The sequence below is a fragment of the Myxine glutinosa genome, chromosome 2 (genome assembly GCF_964187855.1).
Source record: "Myxine glutinosa chromosome 2, kmMyxGlut1.1, whole genome shotgun sequence".
In the NCBI taxonomy this organism is placed as follows: domain Eukaryota; kingdom Metazoa; phylum Chordata; class Myxini; order Myxiniformes; family Myxinidae; genus Myxine; species Myxine glutinosa.
Genome location: NC_136262.1, coordinates 135,675,273 through 135,698,272, shown reverse-complemented (window position 1 = coordinate 135,698,272; position 23,000 = coordinate 135,675,273). Strand labels below are relative to the sequence as shown.

Below are 23,000 nucleotides of genomic sequence, written 5' to 3'. Positions count from 1 at the left end.
AGACTTCTACAGACGCACCACTCGTTGGGGGGAGGAGGGGAGAGGGGGCTATAGCCACACCTAGACTTCTACAGACGCACCACTCGTTGGGGGGAGGAGGGGAGAGGGGGCTATAGCCACACCTAGACTTCTACAGACGCACCACTCGTTGGGGGGAGGAGGGGAGAGGGGGCTATAGCCACACCTAGACTTCTGTAGAAGCACCACTCGTTGGGGGGGGGGGGGGGGGGAGGGTTATAGCCACACGAGACTTCTGTAGGAGCACCACTCGTTGGGGGGGGGGGGGGCTATAGCCACACCTAGACTTCTGTAGGAGCACCACTCGTTGGGGGGGGGGGGGGGCTATAGCCACACCTAGACTTCTGTAGAAGCACCACTCGTTGGGGAGGGGGAGGGGCTGTAGCCACACTCAGACTTCTGTAGAAGCACCACTCGTTGGGGGAGGAGGGAAGGGGGGGCTATAGCCACACCGAGACTTCTACAGACGCACCACTCGTTGGGGGGAGGAGGGGAGAGGGGGCTATAGCCACACCTAGACTTCTACAGATGCACCACTCGTTGGGGGGAGGAGGGGAGAGGGGGCTATAGCCACACCTAGACTTCTGTAGAAGCACCACTCATTGGGGGGAGGAGGGGAGAGGGGGCTATCGCCACACCTAGACTTCTGTAGAAGCACCACTCGTTGGGGGGGGGGGAGGGTTATAGCCACACCTAGACTTCTGTAGAAGCACCACTCGTTGGGGAGGGGGAGGGGCTGTAGCCACACTCAGATTTCTGTAGAAGCACCACTCGTTGGGGGAGGAGGGGAGGGGGGGCTATAGCCACACCGAGACTTCTGTAGAAGCACCACTCGTTGGGGGGAGGGGCTATAGCCACACCTAGACTTCTGCAGAAGCACCACTCGTTGGGGGGGGGGGGGGGCTATAGCCACACCTATACTCTTTAGAAGCACCACTCGTTGGGGGGGGGGCTAGAGCCACACTTAGACTTCTGTAAACACACCACTTGTGGGGGGGGGGGGGCTATAGGCACACCTAGACTTCTACAGACGCACCACTCGTTGGGGGGGGGGGGGGGAGGGTTATAGCCACACCGAGACTTCTGTAGGAGCACCACTCGTTGGGGGGGGGGGGGGGGGGCTATAGCCACATCTAGACTTCTGTGGAAGCACCACTCGTTGGGGGGAGGGGCTATAGCCACACCTATACTTCTTTAGAAGCACCACTCGTTGGGGGGAGGAGGGGAGAGGCGGCTATAGCCACACCTAGACTTCTACAGATGCACCACTCGTTGGGGGGAGGAGGGGAGAGGGGGCTATAGCCACACCTAGACTTCTGTAGAAGCACCAACTCGTTGGGGGGGGGGGGGGGGGAGGGTTATAGCCACACCGAGACTTCTGTAGGAGCACCACTCGTTGGGGGCTATAGCCACACCGAGACTTCTGTAGAAGCACCACTCGTTGGGGGAAGGGGGGGGGGGGCTATAGCCACACCTAGACTTCTGCAGAAGCACCACTCGTTGGGGGGAGGAGGGGAGGGGGGGCTATAGCCACACCTAGACTTCTGTAGAAGCACCACTCGTTGGAGGGGGGGGGGCTATAGCCACACCGAGACTTCTGTAGAGGCACCACTCGTTGGGGGGAGGAGGGGAGGGGGGCTATAGCCACACCTAGACTTCTGTAGAAGCACCACTCGTTGGGGGGGGGGGGGGGAGGGTTATAGCCACACCGAGACTTCTGTAGGAGCACCACTCGTTGGGGGGGGGGGGGACTATAACCACACCTAGACTTCTGCAGAAGCACCACTCGTTGGGGGGGGGGGGGGGGCTATAGCCACACCTAGACTTCTGTAGAAGCACCACTCGTTGGGGAGGGGGAGGGGCTGTAGCCACACCCAGACTTCTGTAGAAGCACCACTCGTTGGGGGGAGGAGGGGAGGGGGGGCTATAGCCACACCGAGACTTCTGTAGGAGCACCACTCGTTGGGGGGGGGGGGGGGACTATAACCACACCTAGACTTCTGCAGAAGCACCACTCGTTGGGGGGGGGGGGGGCTATAGCCACACCTAGACTTCTGTAGAAGCACCACTCGTTGGGGAGGGGGAGGGGCTGTAGCCACACTCAGACTTCTGTAGAAGCACCACTCGTTGGGGGGAGGAGGGGAGGGGGGGCTATAGCCACACCGAGACTTCTGTAGAAGCACCACTCGTTGGGGGGGGGGGGGCTCTAGCCACACCTAGACTTCTGTAGAAGCACCACTCGTTGGGGATGGGGAGGGGCTGTAGCCACACTCAGACTTCTGTAGAAGCACCACTCGTTGGGGGGAGGAGGGGAGGGGGGGCTATAGCCACACCTAGACTTCTGTAGAAGCACCACTCGTTGGGGGGGGGGGGGGCTCTAGCCACACCTAGACTTCTGTATAAGCACCACTCGTTGGAGGGGGGGGGGGGGCTCTAGCCACACCGAGACTTCTGTAGAGGCACCACTCGTTGGGGGGAGGAGGGGAGGGGGGGCTTATAGCCACACCTAGACTTCTGTAGAAGCACCACTCGTTGGGGGGGGGGGGGGGGAGGGTTATAGCCACACCGAGACTTCTGTAGAAGCACCACTCGTTGGGGGGGGGGGCTCTAGCCACACCTAGACTTCTGTAGAAGCACCACTCGTTGGAGGGGGGGGGGCTATAGCCACACCGAGACTTCTGTAGAGGCACCACTCGTTGGGGGGAGGAGGGGAGGGGGGGCTATAGCCACACCTAGACTTCTGCAGAAGCACCACTCGTTGGGGGGGGGGGGGGGCTATAGCCACACCTAGACTTCTGTAGAAGCACCACTCGTTGGGGAGGGGGAGGGGCTGTAGCCACACTCAGACTTCTGTAGAAGCACCACTCGTTGGGGGGGGGGGGGGCTCTAGCCACACCTAGACTTCTGTATAAGCACCACTCGTTGGAGGGGGGGGGGGGGCTCTAGCCACACCTCGACTTCTGTAGAAGCACCACTCATTGGGGATGGGGAGGGGCTGTAGCCACACTCAGACTTCTGTAGAAGCACCACTCGTTGGGGGGAGGAGGGGAGGGGGGGCTATAGCCACACCTAGACTTCTGTAGAAGCACCACTCGTTGGGGGGGGGGGGGGGCTCTAGCCACACCTAGACTTCTGTAGAAGCACCACTCGTTGGGGAGGGGGAGGGCTGTAGCCACACTTGGACTTCTGCAGAAGCACCACTCGTTGGGGAGGGGGGGGGGTGGCTATAGCCACACTTGGACTTCTGTAGAAGCACCACTCGTTGGGGAGGGGGGGGGGGGCTATAGCCACACTTGGACTTCTGTAGAAGCACCACTCGTTGGGGAGGGGGGGGGGGCTATAGCCACACCTAGACTTCTGTAGAAGCATCACTCGTTGGGGAGGGGGGGGGGGATATGGCCACACCTAGACTTCTGCAGAAGCACCACTCGTTGGGGGTGGGGGGGGGGGGGGCGATAGCCACACCTAGACTTCTATAGAAGCACCACTCGTTGGGGGGGGGGGGGGGGTCTCTAGCCACACCTAGACTTCTGTAGAAGCACCACTCGTTGGGGAGGGGGGGCTATAGCCACACCTAGACTTCTGTAGAAGCACTACTCGTTGGGGAGGGGGGGCTATAGCCACACCTAGACTTCTGTAGAAGCATCACTCGTTGGGGAGGGGGGGGGGGATAGGCCACACCTAGACTTCTGCAGAAGCACCACTCGTTGGGGGTGGGGGGGGGGGGCGATAGCACACCTAGACTTCTATAGAAGCACCACTCGTTGGGGGGGGGGGGGTCTCTAGCCACACCTAGACTTCTGTAGAAGCACCACTCGTTGGGGAGAGGGGGGGGGGGGCAATAGCTACACCTAGACTTCTGTAGAAGCATCACTCGTTGGGGAGGGGGGGTCTGAGGGCATATTATTTTGTGTTGGTTGACTACACCTGAGGGCATATTATTGCTTCATACCTGTGTAATTCTCTATTGCTTCATACCTGTGTAATTCTGCATTGCTTATTATCTGTATAATTCTGCATTGCTTCAAACCTGTGTAATTCTCTATTGCTTCATATCTGTGTAATTCTCTATTGCTTCATACCTGTCTAATTCTGTATTGCTTCATATCTGTGTAATTCTCTATTGCTTCATATCTGTGTAATTCTCTATTGCTTCATACCTGTCTAATTCTGTATTGCTTCATACCTGTCTAATTCTCTATTGCTTCATATCTGTGTAATTCTCTATTGCTTCATACCTGTCTAATTCTGTATTGCTTCATATCTGTGTAATTCTGTGTTGCTTCATACCTGTGTAATTCTGTGTTGCTTCATATCTGTGTAATTCTCTATTGCTTCATATCTGTGTAAACCTGATTGATCCTGTAATGCAATGTAAACCTGTAATCAAACCTGATTGATCTCTCCATTCAGGTTGCTTCTGAAAATCCAGACTTGATCTGCTTAACAGAAACTTTCCTCCTTCAAGATGTCTCTGATTCCTTAATATCTCTTCCTGGTTACTCCCTCCTCCGGTATGATAGACCTGATCCTCGTCCTGGTGGTGGGGTGGCTATCTTTATCAAAAACTCTCTTCCTCACTCTCCCTGCACTGCCCTCTCTCCACCCCACCCACAGGAGTACCTCTGGTTACGGCTTCCTCTCCGCTCCCACCTTTTGTTCATATGTGTTCTGTACCGTCCTCCAAACAGTGATGACTCCATTTACATTTCTCTGTCGGACAACATGGACCAACTTCTATCAACTCATCCAAACTCTCTCTTCCTCATATGTGGCGACTTCAACTGTCATCATGCCAGCTGGCTGGGTGTGGGTTCATCTCTCACCAGCCATGGCACCTCAGCAAAGGACTTCTGCGACTCATTGGGACTGACACAATCTGTCAATTTCCCGACCCGGATCTCAGTCAATGGAGTATCTTCTCTTCTGGACTTGGTTATGACTAACTTCCCTGCAAATGTCTGCTGCTCTTCTTCTGCTCCAATCGGTTCTTCTGATCATGTGCTTGTTAAAGTGGACATCTCACTGGCCATTCTCAGAGAGCCTCCTCAGCGCCAACGAGTCTGGCATTTCACTCAGGCTGACTGGCACGGTCTGCAAGCAGCCATCAATCAACTGGACTGGTCTCCCATCTCTAATGCCTCTGACATCAATTCTTCCTGGGAATTCTTCCAAAGCAAACTGCTCTCTCTCATGCACAGATTTATCCCATCTCGTCTTCAGTTGTCTTACCCTTCCTCCCGTCCATGGTACACTGAATCTTGTGGTGAGGCAGTTGCCCTGAAACAACTTGCCTTTGCGTCTTGGAAGGCAAATCCAACTGAAGGCAATCTCAGTTCCTTCCACCAAGCTCGAAACAAGTGTGTTTCTACCCTCAGGAGTGCCAGGAAGCACTATCTCTCCACACTCAAGATTGAACTCTCAAACCTGTCTCCTTCCTCCAAATCCTGGTGGCGTCTGGTCAAATCCGTTTCTGGTGTTTGTTCCCCCTCCATCCCCTCCCTTACCTCAAATGGCTACACAGTTGACACCACACGTGACAAAGCCGAATGCCTCAACTCTGTGTTTGCCTCAAAATCTTGTGTCCCAAACCCATCTCTCTCTGTTCCCACCTTTCCCAGTCGAACCCAACTGCTCCTGGACTCTGTGTCCTTCTCTCCTGACAAGGTGGAGAAGTTTTTATCAAACCTCGACTCTGATTCTGCAACTGGACCAGATGGCATCAGCCCTTGGGTCCTAAAATCCTGCTCTGCCGCTCTATCTCACCCTCTCTCTGTTCTTTTCACCCCCTCTTTTGCTCAAGGTCATCTGCCAGCATCTTGGAAATCAGCAAACATTACCGCTTTACACAAAAAAGGTGCAAAAACAGATCCTTGCAACTACAGACCAATCAGCCTGCTCCCAATTATCAGCAAAGTCATCGAATCCATCATTGCTTCAGATATCAAATCCTTCCTCTTCTCCAATGGCTTGATCTCTGATCATCAATTTGGATTCAGACCAGGTCATTCTACTCTGGACATGTTGCTTCTGCTGTGTCAACAATGGATGGAGGTCCTCAATGCCAAACAGGAAATCAGAGCTGTCTCACTTGACATATCATGTGCCTTCGATACGGTCTGGCACCCAGCTCTGCTCACCAAACTCACCTCCTATGGTATTCAGGGAAATGTCCACTCATGGCTTGCGGATTTCCTCTCTGGTCGTAGGCAACGTGTGGCCCTGAATGGATTTCTCTCATCTTCCCTTCCTGTTCTGGCTGGAGTTCCCCAAGGTAGTGTTCTGGGCCCTGTGCTATTTCTGGTCTTCATCAATGACCTCTCCGACTCTCTGGAAAATCCTCTCTATCTCTTTGCTGATGACTCCACTATCTGCCGCTCCATTCCTCATCCCTCAGATCGGCAGTCTGCAGCCTCCTCACTCTCTGCAGACCTGGACAAAATCACAGACTGGTCAAACAAGTGGAACATGTCTTTCAATCCTGACAAATCTCACACTCAAAAGATGTCTCTCCAAAAAGACCGACTGGACAACCCTCCCATCTACTTTCTCAACAATCCTCTCCAAGAAGTTCTGTCGCTCAAGCTTTTGGGTCTCACTATCTGCCATGATCTTTCTTGGGAAAACCACATTTCCAAGCTGGCCTCCAAAGCCAGTCGCCGACTGGGCATCCTCCATCGTGTGAAGTCCTTCCTTGGCACATCTGAGCTCCTCGGCACATCTGAGCTCCTCACCACATACAAGGCTTTCATCCGCAGCTCAATGGAATACTGTTCCCCCCTCTGGGCTGGTGCTCCTGCCTCACACCTTGTTCGGCTTCACGCTGTTGAGGCCAAAGCTTTCAGAATCATTGGAATCTCCTGCGATGTAGTCAACTCCGAGGGCCTTTCACTCACTCACCGCAGGCAGGTTGGTGGTCTTTCTGTCTTCTACCGACTCCTCTCCGGCCTTGCTCCCCCAGCTCTCTCTGTGCTCTGTCCCCCCAATATTCCTTCAGGTCGCACAAGATCTGCCTGCAACCCTCTTATGGTTAAACTGCCAAAGTCTAGGCTCTCTGCTCACCTTCACTCTTTCATTCCCCTTTTCTCCCGCCTCTGGAACAAACTCCCCCACTCCCTTCAATCCCACTCCTCCCTCCAGGTCTTTAAAACAGCTGTTCACCACCATCTCTTATCTTCCCCCATCGAAAACCTTGATCTTTTCTACCCCCGGTAATTCACCCCAGAGTCCTTGCAGTGTTCATATGTTTTATTCCTCTCCCACCTCCCCCCAAGTCCTCCCGATGTCCCTGCTCTCAAATGTTGTGTTTGTGTCCTTCCCCCTCTCTCCCCATCTTGTCTGCCGCTCCCCTTGTTTTTTGTGTTTTGTGTGTCGGTTTGTCTTTTTGTGTGATTAATGTTAGCTCTTTCACGAGCCTCGATCTTGTATCCAACAAAAAAAAAAAAAAAAAAAAATCCTGTTTTGCTTCATATCTGTGTAATTCTGTGTTGCTTCATAACTGTGTAATTCTGTATTGCTTCATAACTGTGTAATTCTACATTGCTTCATATCTGTGTAATTCTGTATTGCTTCATATCTGTGTAATTCTGTATTGCTTCATATCTGTGTAATTCTCCATTGCTTCATACCTGTGTAATTCTCCATTGCTTCATATCTGTGTAATTATGTATTGCTTCATACCTGTGTAATTCTGTTTTGCTTCATATCTGTGTAATTCTGTATTGCTTCATACCTGTGCAATTCTGTATTGCTTCATACCTGTGTAATTCTGTGTTGCTTCATATCTGTGTAATTCTGTATTGCTTCATACCTGTGTAATTGTGTATTGCTTCATATCTGTGTAATTATGTATTGCTTCATATCTGTGTAATTCTGTGTTGCTTCATATCTGTGTAATTCTGTATTGCTTCATACCTGTGTAAATTTGTATTCCTTCATACCTGTGTAATTCTGTGTTGCTTCATATCTGTGTAATTCTGTATTGCTTCATGCCTGTGTAATTCTGTATTGCTTCATGCCTGTGTAATTCTGTGTTGCTTCATATCTGTGTAATTCTGTGTTGCTTCATATCTGTGTAATTCTGTGTTGCATCATACCTGTGTAATTCTGTATTGCTTCATATCTGTGTAGCTTCATATCTGTGTAATTCTGTGTTGCATCATACCTGTGTAATTCTGTATTGCTTCATGCCTGTGTAATTCTGTGTTGCTTCATATCTGTGTAATTCTGTGTTGCTTAATATCTGTGTAATTCTGTGTTGCTTCATATCTGTGTAATTCTGTGTTGCTTCATATCTGTGTAATTCTGTGTTGCTTCATATCTGTGTAATTCTGTGTTGCTTCATATCTGTGTAATTCTGTATTGCTTCATGCCTGTGTAATTCTGTGTTGCTTCATATCTGTGTAATTCTGTGTTGCTTCATACCTGTGTAATTCTGTGTTGCTTCATATCTGTGTAATTCTGTGTTGCTTCATATCTGTCTAATTCTGTATTGCTTCATACCTGTGTAATGCTGTGTTGCTTCATATCTGTGTAATTCTCTATTGCTTCATATCTGTGTAATTCTGTATTGCTTCATATCTGTGTAATTCTGTGTTGCTTCATATCTGTGTAATTCTGTATTGCTTCATATCTGTGTAATTCTGTGTTGCTTCATATCTGTGTAATTCTCTCTTGCTTCATATCTGTGTAATTCTCTGTTGCCTCATATCTGTGTAATTCTCTGTTGCTTCATATCTGTGTAATTCTGTATTGCTTCATATCTGTGTAATTCTGTATTGCTTCATATCTGTGTAATTCTGTGTTGCTGCTATGTAATTCTGTATTGCTTCATATCTGTGTAATTCTGTATTGCTTCATATCTGTGTAATTCTGTATTGTTTCATATCTGTGTAATTCTCCATTGCTTCATATCTGTGTAATTCTGTATTGCTTCATATCTGTGTAATTATCTATTGCTTCATATCTGTGTAATTCTGTGTTGCTTCATATCTGTGTAATTCTGTATTGCTTCATATCTGTGTAATTCTGTGTTGCTTCATACCTGTGTAATTCTGTGTTGCTTCATATCTGTGTAATTCTGTGTTGCTTCATATCTGTGTAATTCAGTATTGCTTCATACCTGTGTAATTCTGTATTCCTTCATACCTGTGTAATTCTGTGTTGCTTCATATCTGTGTAATTCTGTGTTGCTTCATATCTGTGTAATTCTGTATTGCTTCATATCTGTGTAATTCTGTATTGCTTCATACCTGTGTAATTCTGTATTGCTTCATATCTTTGTAATTCTGTATTGCTTCATACCTGTGTAATTCTGTGTTGCTTCATATCTGTGTAATTCTGTGTTGCTTCATATCTGTGTAATTCGGTGTTGCTTCATATCTGTGTAATTCTGTGTTGCTTCATATCTGTGTAATTCTGTGTTGCTTCATATCTGTGTAATTCTGTGTTGCTTCATACCTGTGTAATTCTGTATTGCTTCATGCCTGTGTAATTCTGTGTTGCTTCATATCTGTGTAATTCTGTGTTGCTTCATATCTGTGTAATTCTGTGTTGCTTCATACCGGTGTAATTCTGTGTTGCTTCATATCTGTGTAATTCTGTGTTGCTTCATACCTGTGTAATTCTGTATTGCTTCATACCTGTGTAATTCTGTGTTGCTTCATATCTGTGTAATTCTGTGTTGCTTCATATCTGTGTAATTCTGTGTTGCTTCATACCTGTGTAATTCTGTATTGCTTCATACCTGTGTAATTCTGTATTGCTTCATATCTGTGTAATTCTGTGTTGCTTCATATCTGTGTAATTCTGTGTTGCTTCATACCTGTGTAATTCTGTATTGCTTCATACCGGTGTAATTCTGTGTTGCTTCATATCTGTGTAATTCTGTGTTGCTTCATACCTGTGTAATTCTGTATTGCTTCATACCTGTGTAATTCTGTATTGCTTCATGCCTGTGTAATTCTGTGTTGCTTCATATCTGTGTAATTCTGTGTTGCTTCATATCTGTGTAATTCTGTGTTGCTTCATACCTGTGTAATTCTGTATTGCTTCATGCCTGTGTAATTCTGTGTTGCTTCATATCTGTGTAATTCTGTGTTGCTTCATACCTGTGTTATTCTATATTGCTTCATGCCTGTGTAATTCGGTGTTGCTTCATAACTGTGTAATTCTGTGTTGCTTCATACCTGTGTAATTCTGTGTTGCTTCATATCTGTGTAATTCTGTGTTGCTTCATACCTGTGTTATTCTATATTGCTTCATATCTGTGTAATTCTGTATTGCTTCATATCTGTGTAATTATCTATTGCTTCATATCTGTGTAATTCTGTGTTGCTTCATATCTGTGTAATTCTGTGTTGCTTCATACCTGTGTAATTCTGTGTTGCTTCATATCTGTGTAATTCTGTGTTGCTTCATATCTGTGTAATTCAGTATTGCTTCATACCTGTGTAATTCTGTATTCCTTCATACCTGTGTAATTCTGTGTTGCTTCATATCTGTGTAATTCTGTGTTGCTTCATATCTGTGTAATTCTGTATTGCTTCATATCTGTGTAATTCTGTATTGCTTCATACCTGTGTAATTCTGTATTGCTTCATACCTGTGTAATTCTGTATTGCTTCATATCTGTGTAATTCTGTATTGCTTCATACCTGTGTAATTCTGTGTTGCTTCATATCTGTGTAATTCTGTGTTGCTTCATATCTGTGTAATTCGGTGTTGCTTCATATCTGTGTAATTCTGTGTTGCTTCATATCTGTGTAATTCTGTGTTGCTTCATACCTGTGTAATTCTGTATTGCTTCATGCCTGTGTAATTCTGTGTTGCTTCATATCTGTGTAATTCTGTGTTGCTTCATATCTGTGTAATTCTGTGTTGCTTCATACCGGTGTAATTCTGTGTTGCTTCATATCTGTGTAATTCTGTGTTGCTTCATATCTGTGTAATTCTGTGTTGCTTCATACCTGTGTAATTCTGTATTGCTTCATACCTGTGTAATTCTGTGTTGCTTCATATCTGTGTAATTCTGTGTTGCTTCATATCTGTGTAATTCTGTGTTGCTTCATACCTGTGTAATTCTGTATTGCTTCATACCTGTGTAATTCTGTATTGCTTCATATCTGTGTAATTCTGTGTTGCTTCATATCTGTGTAATTCTGTGTTGCTTCATACCTGTGTAATTCTGTATTGCTTCATACCGGTGTAATTCTGTGTTGCTTCATATCTGTGTAATTCTGTGTTGCTTCATATCTGTGTAATTCTGTGTTGCTTCATATCTGTGTAATTCTGTGTTGCTTCATACCTGTGTAATTCTGTATTGCTTCATACCTGTGTAATTCTGTATTGCTTCATGCCTGTGTAATTCTGTGTTGCTTCATATCTGTGTAATTCTGTGTTGCTTCATATCTGTGTAATTCTGTGTTGCTTCATACCTGTGTAATTCTGTATTGCTTCATGCCTGTGTAATTCTGTGTTGCTTCATATCTGTGTAATTCTGTGTTGCTTCATACCTGTGTTATTCTATATTGCTTCATGCCTGTGTAATTCGGTGTTGCTTCATAACTGTGTAATTCTGTGTTGCTTCATACCTGTGTAATTCTGTGTTGCTTCATATCTGTGTAATTCTGTGTTGCTTCATACCTGTGTTCTTCTATATTGCTTCATGCCTGTGTAATTCGGTGTTGCTTCATAACTGTGTAATTCTGTGTTGCTTCATACCTGTGTAATTATGTGTTGCTTCATATCTGTGTAATTCTGTATTGCTTCATACCTGTGTAATTCTGTGTTGCTTCATATCCGTGTTATTCTGTATTGCTTCATATCTGTGTAATTCTGTATTGCTTCATATCTGTGTAATTCTGTGTTGCTTCATATCTGTGTAATTCTGTATTGCTTCATATCTGTGTAATTCTGTGTTGCTTCATATCTGTGTAATTCTCTATTGCTTCATATCTGTGTCATTCTCTGTTGCTTAATATCCGTGTAATTCTCTATTGCGTCATATCTGTGTAATTCTCTATTGCTTCATATCTGTGTTGCTTCATATATGTGTAATTCTGTATTGCTTCATACCTGTGTAATTCTGTATTGCTTCAAATCTGTGTAATTTTGTATTGCTTCAGACCTGTGTAATTCTGTATTGCTTCATACCTGTGTAATTCTGTCTTGCTTCATACCTGTGTAATTCTGTGTTGCTTCATATCTGTGTAATTCTCTATTGCTTCATATCTGTGTAATTCTGTGTTGCTTCATACCTGTGTAATTTTGTATTGCTTCATATCTGTGTAATTATGTATTGCTTCATATCTGTGTAATTCTGTATTGCTTCATACCTGTGTAATTCTGTGTTGCTTCATATCTGTGTATTTCTGTATTGCTTCATATCTGTGTAATTCTGTATTGCTTCATACCTGTGTAATTCTCTATTGCTTCATATCTGTGGCATTCTCTATTGCTTCATATCTGTGTCATTCTCTATTGCTTCATATCTGTGTAATTCTGTATTGCTTCATACCTGTGTAATTCTCTATTGCTTAATATCTGTGTAATTCTGTATTGCTTCATATCTGTGTAATTCTGTATTGCTTTATACATGTGTAATTCTGTGTTGCTTCATATCTGTGTAATTCTGTATTGCTTCATAATCTGTGTAATTCTCTATTGCTTCATATCTGTGTAATTCTCTATTGCTTCATATCTGTGTAATTCTCTATTGCTTCATATATCTGTGTAATTCTCTATTGCTTCATATCTGTGTAATTCTGTATTGCTTCATACCTGTGTAATTCTGTATTGCTTCATACCTGTGTAATTCTGTGTTGCTTCATATCTGTGTAATTCTCTATTGCTTCATACCTGTGTAATTCTGTATTGCTTCATACCGGTGTAATTCTGTATTGCTTCATACCTGTGTAATTCTGTGTTGCTTCATATCTGTGTAATTCTGTATTGCTTCATATCTGTGTAATTCTGTATTGCTTCATACCTGTGTAATTCTGTATTCCTTCATATCTGTGTAATTCTGTATTGCTTCATACCTGTGTAATTCTGTGTTGCTTCATATCTGTGTAATTCTGTGTTGCTTCATATCTGTGTAATTCTGTGTTGCTTCATATCTGTGTAATTCTGTATTGCTTCATACCTGTGTAATTCTGGCTACGGCTTCCTCTCCGCTCCCACCTTTTGTTCATATGTGTTCTGTACCGTCCCCCAAACAGTGATGACTCCATCTACATTTCACTGTCTGACAACATGGACCAACTTCTATCCACTCATCCCAACTTTCTCTTCCTCATATGTGGTGACTTCAATTGTCATCATGCCACCTGGTTGGGTGTGGGTTCCTCTCTCACCAGTCATGGCACCTCAGCAAAGGACTTCTGTGACTCACTGGGATTGACACAATCTGTCAATTTCCCGACCCGGATCTCAGCCAATGGAGTATCTTCTCTTCTCGACTTGGTTATGACTAACTTCCCTGCTAATGTCTGCTGCTCTTCTTCTGCTCCAATCGGTTCTTCTGATCATGTGCTTGTCAAAGTGGACATCTCTCTGGCCATTCTCAGAGAGCCTCCTCAGCGTCGACGAGTCTGGCATTTCACTCAGGCCGACTGGGACGGTCTTCAAGCAGCCATCAATCGTCTGGATTGGTCTCCCATCTCCACTGCCTCTGACATCAATTCTTCCTGGGAATTCTTCCAAAGCAAACTGATCTCTCTCATGCACAGATTCATCCCATCTCGCCTTCAGTTGTCTTACCCTTCCTCCCGTCCATGGTACACTGAATCTTGTGGTGAGGCAGTTGCCCTGAAACAACTTGCCTTTGCCTCTTGGAAGACTAATCCAACTGAATGAAATCTCAGTTCCTTCCACCAAGCTCGGAACAAGTGTGTGTCTACCCTCAGGAGTGCCAGGAAGCACTATCTCTCCTCACTCAAGAATGAACTCTCAAACCTGTCTCCTTCCTCCAAATCCTGGTGGCGTCTGGTCAAATCAGTTTCTGGTGTTTGTTCCCCCTCCATCCCCTCGCTTTCCTCAAATGGCCACACAGTTGACATCGCACGTGACAAAGCCGAATGCCTCAACTCTGTGTTTGCCTCAAAATCCTTAGTCCCAAACCCATCTCTCTCTGTTCCCACCTTTCCCAGTCGAACCAAACTGCTCCTGGACTCTGTGACCTTCTCTCCTGACAAGGTGGAGGAGTTTTTGTCAAACCTCGACTCTGATTCTGCAACTGGACCAGATGGCATCAGCCCACGGGTCCTAAAATCCTGCTCTGCCGCTCTATCTCACCCTCTCGCTGTTCTTTTCACCCTATCTTTTGCTCAAGGTCATCTGCCAGCATCCTGGAAATCAGCAAACATTACCGCTTTACACAAAAAAGGTGCAAAAACAGATCCTTGCAACTACAGACCAATCAGCCTGCTCCCAATTATCAGCAAAGTCATGGAATCCATCATTGCTTCGGATATGAAATCTTTCCTCTTCTCCAATGGCTTGATCTCTGATCATCAATTTGGTTTCAGACCAGGTCACTCTACTCTGGACATGCTGCTTCTGCTGTCTCAACAATGGATGGAGGTCCTCAATGCCAAACAGGAAATCAGAGCTGTCTCCCTTGACATATCACGTGCCTTCGATACGGTCTGGCACCCAGCTCTGCTCACCAAACTCTCCTCCTATGGTATCCATGGAAATCTCCATGCATGGCTTGCGGACTTCCTCTCTGGTCGTAGTCAACGTGTGGCCCTGAATGGATTTCTCTCATCTCCCCTTCCCGTTCAGGCTGGAGTTCCCCAAGGCAGTGTGCTGGGCCCTGTGCTTTTTCTGGTCTTTATCAATGATCTCTCCGACTCTCTGGAAAATCCTCTGTATCTCTTTGCTGATGACTCCACTCTCTGCCGCTCCAATCCTCTTCCCTCAGATCGGCAGTCTGCAGCCTCCTCACTCTCTGAAGACCTGGACAAAATCACAGACTGGTCAAATATGTGGAACATGTCTTTCAATCCTGACAAATCTCACACTCTTACTATGTCTCTCCGTAAAGATCGACTGGACAACCCTCCCATCTACTTTCTCAACAATCCTCTCCAAGAAGTTCTGTCGCTCAAGCTTTTGGGTCTCACCATCTGCCATGATCTTTCTTGGGAAAACCACATTTCCAAGCTGGCCTCCAAAGCCAGTCGCCGACTGGGCATCCTCCGTCGTGCGAAGTCCTTCCTAGGCACACCTGAGCTCCTCACCACATACAAGGCTTTCATCCGCAGTTCAATGGAATACTGTTCTCCCCTATGGGCTGGTGCTCCTGCCTCACACCTGGCTCGGCTTCACGCTGTTGAATCCAAAGCTTTCAGAATCATTGGAATCTCCCGCGATGAAGCTATCTCTGAGGGCCTTTCACTCACTCACCGCAGGCAGGTAGGTGGTCTTTCTGTCTTCTACCGACTCCTCTCTGGCCTTGCTCCCCCAGCTCTCTCTGTGCTCTGTCCCCCAAATATTCCTACAGGTCGCACAAGATCTGCCAGCCACCCTCTGATGGTTAAACTGCCGAAATCTCGGCTCTCTGCTCACCTTCACTCTTTCATTCCTCTTTTCTCCCGCCTCTGGAACAAACTCCCACACTCACTTCAATCACACTCCTCCCTCCAGGTCTTCAAAACAGCTGTTCACCACCATCTCTTATCTTCCCCCATCCAAAACCTTGATCTTTTCTACCCCCACTAATTCACCCCAGATCCACCTTCTTTGAAATTCCAACTTCTTTCCTGGAAGTCTTGGCAGTGTCCATATGTTTTATACCTCTCCCACCCCCGCCCCCCTTCCCATGCCTCCCCCCCCAAATCCCTCTCCCTCCCACAGTTCTCTCGATGTCTCCATGTCTCTCGGTCCCTGCTCTCAAATGTTGTGTTTGTGTCCTTCCCCCTCTCTCCCCATCTTGTCTACCGCTCCCGATGTTATTTGTTTTGTGTGTCTGTTTGTCTTTCTGTGTGATTAATGTTCGCTCTTTCACGAGCCTCGATCTTGTATACAAAAAAAAAAAAAAAGAAAAAAAAAAAATTCTGTGTTGCTTCACATCTGTGTAATTCTCTGTTGCTTCATACCTGTGTAATTCTCTGTTGCTTCATAGCTGTGTAATTCTCCACAGTCACATGATGTCCTGTCCGATTACATGTTCATGTTTACTCTCAAATGCAAACAGTCACATGATGTTGTCCTGTCCGATTACATGTTCATGTTTACTCTCAAATGCAAACAGTCACATGATGTTGTCCTGTCCGATTACATTTTTTTTTTTTTGTATACTGAATCGAGGCTCGTGAAAGAGCTAACATTTACTTCACAAACAAATCAACCAGACAAACAAAATATACAAAAAGAGGGAGCGGAAGACGAGATGGGGAGAGAAGGGGAAGCACACAAACACAACATTTGAGAGCAGGGAGATGTGTGGAAGGGAGATGGCTTGGGGGGAGGAGGCTTGGGAAAGGGGGTGGGGGGTCGGGAGAAGTATAAAACACAAGGACACCAAGGACTTCTCTACATGTTCATGTTTACTCTCAAATGCAAACATTCACATGATGTTGTCCTGTCCGATTACATGTTTATGTTCAACAAACATCGTTACATTTTTCGATGAAATTGTACATTTTGGGTTATTTCACATCCTCATTTACAAAAGGTCAAAAAATGGATAAAACGTTTTTATTGTCTTCTCATTGTGACGATAAATGTGGTCACATGATCTCAGTGATGCATTTGTGGCAGACATTCGTACCTCTGAAATTGTGTTGTACCATCTGCTGGCATCTGCATGCCGTGGGGGGCACATGAGCACTGCCGTGATGCTGCTGGATTCGTACCATGCACCTACAGCTGTGCAACCAAAGAGCGATACCAGAGAGGAGTTACATATTGAGGACTGTCCTCTGTATGCTTCTGCAACTTCAGGTGAGACTTGGCTAAATGGTGTTTGACTGGTGCAGTCGACTTGCTTTTGAAAATACAATTTCATTTCAGGATGAGTCATAAAGTCAACTTTTAGTAAAGTGAACAAAAGATGTTTAGTGATGGAAGATGTGGCAATAAAGTTCCAGGACAATTCCGTGTCCCGGCAAACATTTGGAAGGGACCTGACTAATAAAAGGCCATCAGAACACCGAAGGGTAAAGCGCGGTTAAGCAATTGTTTCACTTCTGTCTGTCTGTGTGTCTACAATCGTCCGTTTTTGATGGACGAACAACTTAATTTAAATTCAATGTTATATTTTGATCACGAATCGGAAGATGAATCAGAAAATAAACCTCTAGTTTAGCAGAACTTTGGCTCTGAATTTGTCCAGATCGCACATGCGCCGAGAGGAGAGAGACAATTTACTCGGTCTTCCTGTCTGACATTCCAAAAAATTAAACGTCATTACAAACAGGAAACTTACTGTTTTTAAGGATGCCCTGAAGGACACAAACAACAGTGATGAAGAACTAATGTAACGTGTTGTATAGGATGGTGTAAAATGACACGGCTTACTGATTTCCTCGACTTTCGTAGCCAATGTGTGGCTCTCAATGGAAACCTCTCATCTCCTCTCCTTGCCAAGGCTGGAGTCACCCAAGGCAGTGTTCTGGTCCCACTCCTATTCCTAATCTTCACAAATGATCTCTCTGACTCTGTATAATCCTCTATCTTTTTTATGATGACTCCACTCTCTGCCGTGACATCCCTCATCCTTCTGACGGACATGCTCGGCATCTTCCCTCTCTTCAGACCTTAACAAAAACACAATGTGGTCAAACACTCGGAACATGTCTTTCAGTCCTGAGAAATCCCACAAACTCGATCTCTCTCTCTCTCTCTCTCTCTCTCTCTCTCTCTCTCTCTCCGAAAGGACCACCAAACCCTCCCATATTCTTTCTTAACAACTCCCTTGAGGAGGTTCAGTCACTCAAACTCTTGGGTCTCACTCTCAGCCATGGTCTCTCTTGGGAAAGCCGCATTTTAAAGTTGGCCTCCAAAGACAGATTTCAACTGGGCATTCTCCGTCGTGCAAAGTCTTTCCTTTGTATGAGTCTACCACTTCGCCATCGCCGACAGGTCTCTGGTCCCTCTGTCTCCTTCTGCCTAACTTCTAGTCTTGCACCCTCTGCCATATCCGTGCTTTGTTCGCAATGAGCTAATGAACACAACTTTCGCAAGGAGCTAATCCATCCCAGAATCCTCGGTGCACATGCGCAGGAACCCCAGGAAATGGCGGTGTTTGGGGCAACATAAAGTATATTGTGTGAGAGATGAGGATCGTCGCCGAGAAAGATTCACAAAACTTCTAAATGTAGCCGAACATATTTTGAAACGTACCTGAGAGAACATGATGTGCCTCTGCACAACTAAGGAGTTGTTGAACTTTCTGACCTTGCCAAGAAAGCAGGTAGCTTGCAGCTCCCCATACCACAAACTCCCGAGGACATGGACCGGTGCAAGGCGAAACGCTCATAGACTGGCGCAGTGGCGCATTCTCCCCAAACGTTCTCCCATTCTTCCAGAGATTCTCCAATGATCTCACTGCCGTAACTCCACACATTAATCTCACCTTTCTCTCTCTCTCTCAGTTTGTTGATGTTCTTTGTGTCCGGCGTCATCGTCCTTTTTTGTCTCGCATTTCAGGCATGTCCCCCGCCCCGTAGTAGCCAATCGTATGGCTGTCTACGGCCTCCAAGGCATCGCTCCGCCCGGGCTAACGTCCACCTGCCTCGGCAGATCCTTGCTCCACGAAGACCACATGATGAGTTTTTACATCCGAATTCTACCTGGTAATCGTTTTTACTATGATTATTAACTTGGTTCACATTTCACTATCTTTACTTAACGAACTTTACAAATACCAAGCGATAAAATGACACGAAATTCAAACTCCGATAACGACAGCAATGACATCATCAACCATTTCAACCAATCAGAGCAAAACATCATAATAAAACAGCTCGAATTTCTCGTTTTTGAAACAACAATATGACGAATAGTTCACGTGATACATTGTGTTGATGTTTGAGCGTGTTCAGGTTGTGCCCCAGATGTACACATATAAACACACAAAGCTTTTTAATGAAGGAGATGATCATCCAAGAGCTGATACCACGATGATGATGGGATAATAGACTAGGCCGAGGGGCAGAGGGGGGCAACATACACACATACAATACATGCAAAACGCACAATACATACAAAACACACAAAGCTTTTTAATGAAGGAGATCATTGTTGTAAAAATCAGATCTACAACATTGTCCCAATAGTAGGTTTAATTCAGAATCTATCTCTAGCAACACCTTTAAGAAATCAACAAGCATAATATCAGTATACCGTAATCATAGAAGTAATAATGGATTGGCAATTGGTACAAGCAAGCCTGGAACATCTAGCAATACGCACTATTCGAGTATGCACTACCACACAGAATAAATGTCACAGGAATGAATCGGAGCGATGTCCGTCCGAGTTCTTATGGAAACCCCTCAGTGGTCGGAGACAGCATAGCACCTGGGTTCAACTTAGACACAATTTCATTACATTCTCCCCTCCGTTAAAACTACACTACCGCTAGGGCTGAAATCAAGCCAGGAAAGCATAGTAGCAGAGTAATCAGTTAGCAACAGTCCATGTCAGTCAGTCCAACCATAGCGGTCGGGGCGGCAAATTTTTCTCCCGGCGTGTGTCCGATAGACACCGGATACCACATCCCCGAGGCCGGAATCCTCTGCATCGGAATGTCCGCCTAAATCGGGTGACGGCGGTGGCCCCACATAGCCATCCGGATCGGGTGCGTGTGGCGATGGAGAAGCCGGTAGATTCTCCATTGTCGGATCAACTGTTCCGTAAGCCAGCTCGTCAATATCCCCACATGGGACAAGATGGCGCACCGAGACTGTAGACTCCCACCCGTTGGGCAACAGTACACGAGCGTGCTCGGGATTGGTTTGGAGAATACGCACCTTGTCAACGAGCGGGTCATATTTACTTGAGCGAACAGCGCATTTGAGGAAGGCCGGTCCGGGCACAGCAAGCCAGCCCGACAGAGAATGGGTACCGCCCGAACGACGCGATTAACGAAACAGACGGTCGTGGGGAGTTTGATTAGTAGCGGTGCACAATAAAGTCCTGATCGAACTTAATGCCCCGGGGTGCGACCAAGCCCATTGGTCCAGTCCTAGTCCATGGGACTTAAGGCTCAGAGTAACGGCTCTCCATATGATGCCATTAAATCGTTCCACCTGTCCGTTCGCCTGTGGCCTGTACGGAGTAGTTTCGCTAGAAGCGATATTATGCCGGAGCAAGAAGTTTCTCGCATCCTGGGACAAGAACACCGCACCTCGATCGGTGTGCACATAGGCTGGATTCCCAAACATAGAAAACAAGTTCTGCAGACACCGGATAACCGTAGCAGCAGACATATCGCCGCACGGGAAAGCAAAAGGGAATCTGGAGAACTCATCAACGATCGTGAGTAGATAAAGCAAACTACTCGAAGCCGGTGAAGCCGGCAGGGGTCCTTTGAAGTCCATGGCCAATCTCTCCCACAGCCGAGTGGCCTGAACCAGCGTACCCATCGGAGGGTTGTAGAAGCGAGGTTTGAGTTCAGCGCAAACGGAACAAGTGCGACAGAGCCAACGAATATCCTCAATGGAATAGGGCAAGTTACGACTGCGCACATAATGAGCTAAACGCGTCACGCCGGGATGGCACAACGTGTCATGAAGGATGCGCAGATCCTCACAGGAGGTGAGACTCGCACACACCGCAGGCCGTGATAAAGCATCGGCAATGAGGTTATCCCTCCCCGGGCGATATTTGATTTTGTAACAGAACACTCTGTTGTTCCGTGATGATCTGAAAACATCGACCGAGCAAATATGGACGCCAATGCCTGATCGACTCGACGATGGCATACGCCTCCTTTTCGACAGACGAATGTCTCCGTTCCACGGAGGAAAGAGTCCTTGAAAAGAAGGCCACAGATCACCCCCCTTGAGAGAGTGTAGCAGCTATCGCATGGTCCGATGCATCGCTTTCCAAAACGAAGAGCTTGTTTTCGTCAATCGTCGACACAGCGGCGCCAGCTATGTCGGATTTCAGGCCATGGAAAGTGGCCTTAGCAGCGTGACTCATGGGGAACGCATCGCAATCCACAAGGGGACGAAGCTTCTCGGAAAAATTTTGAACCCACATGGAATAATGAGCAAACAGCCCGAGAGCGCGCTTCAAAGAAGCATGATCGTGGGGCAGGGCCATGTCGAGCAAGGGTCGCAGACGCTCCTTATCCGGAGCGATAGAGCCGTGGGTCACGGTGTACCCCAGGAGATCTATCGTTCGAGCAGAATAGCGACATTTAGCCTCATTCATAGCCAGTCGATACTTGTGCGCAACCTCAAGGAAGCGCTTCAGATTAGCATCATGATGTTCTTTGTCGTACCCACAAACCGTGAGATTATCCAGATAAACAAAGACATCGGTTAAATTCTCCTTAGCAATGAGGTCATCCATGGCCCTTTGGAAGCAAGAACCCCATTCATGACCCCGAAAGGTAGCCGGGTGAACTGGTACAACCTCTGTTCGGATTCAAACCAGGTGTAGATGCGATCTGCCTCGGAGATGGGAATCTGATGATACGCACTACGTAGATCGAGAGTGCTATATACCGAGTACTGTGCCACCTGTCGTACCAGAGAATCCATTCCCGGGAATGGGTAGGCGTCCAATTGGGTAAACCGATTAATCGTCTGCGAATAGTCGATTACCATGCGTTTGCGGTGCGATTCGGTTTGAACCACCAAAACTTGGGCCCACAAAGGCGACCGACTAGGTTCTATAATACCTTCCTTTAATAGCTGCGCAGTCTCTTCAGCAATGAATTAGTCAGGTTCACTATGTTTTTTCGTTCAAAATCATGGTAGATTAGCAAACCTATACATTTTTGGAAATGTTATTACATGGAAAATCTGAAAATCAGTTTACATTTGCCAATTCCGACCAATTCGATTCGACCAATTCGACCAATCGACCAATTCGATTCGACCAATTCGACCATTCGACCATTCGACCAATCACTTCGATCGACCATTCGACTATTCGACCAATTAGATCGATTTGATTCGATTCGATTCATCAAATTCGATTCGATCGACCATTCGACCAATTCGATTTGCCAATCAATTTGACTGACCTTTGCTTGTGTGGAACGGACTGTGAAAACGATGCGGACTATATTGTCGGATACGACGCACAGGACAGTGATGATGAACTCTAAATGGCATATTCTGTAATCGTGTATGTTTGATGCCATTGACTGCCTGTGTATATTTTGTCATTGACTGCCTGTGTAGATGTGAAGTTATACTGACTGCATGTGTATATATGATTTTGCTGACTGCCTGTGTATGTTTGGTGATATGAATTATTGTGACACATTTTGATGTTATTAACTGCCTGTACAAAATGATAACATGTATTTGATTATGCAACTTATCGCGAATATAAAGACAGTATTTTGCAATTCAAAACCTTTGATTCGTATCTTACCATTCCCCATAGCACTAATTTGATACTTTCATTGGATTCCTTGTCCCTGAAAATATAGGTTTAGTATATTTTAAAAAGTTTTTAGGGTAATTAGAGGCAGAAATAGAACAAAATATGTATTTTACAGTGGCCATTTTGAAAATCCAAAATGGCCGCCATACAGGTATCTCTCCAAATGTAAACATTGATTTTTAGTTTCCTTATGCTATAACCTTTCCAAAAATGTATAGGTTTGCTAATCTACCATGATTTTGAACGAAATATAATTTATTGTCATAGTGAACCTGACTAAATTGCGTGTCAGTCCGTGAGTAGCGTCGCGATTTAACAGCAACCGGTGTACAGTCAGTAGTCATATTGGGAAACAGCAACAGTGGCTCAATTTCCATCCCTGCAAGAGCACACACAGCAAGAGT

At 46.1% G+C, this 23,000-nt stretch overlaps 1 protein-coding gene across 9 annotated transcripts in view; it reads left to right on the top strand.

The window, feature by feature from the left end:
• The window catches only part of LRRK1 (leucine rich repeat kinase 1), a 281,256-nt gene that overhangs the window by 33,232 nt on the left and 225,024 nt on the right, over window positions 1–23,000 (top strand). For 7 of the 9 annotated variants that reach the window (XM_078771695.1, XM_078771694.1, XM_078771701.1 and 4 more), the window contains one exon: window positions 16,786–16,968. In XM_078771695.1, the coding sequence (XP_078627821.1) occupies window positions 16,786–16,968 (183 nt within the window). Of the gene's footprint in view, window positions 1–16,785; window positions 16,969–18,675; window positions 18,822–23,000 lie in introns of those variants that run through there. The other 2 variants (XM_078771697.1, XM_078771698.1) reach the window with 2 other exon arrangements.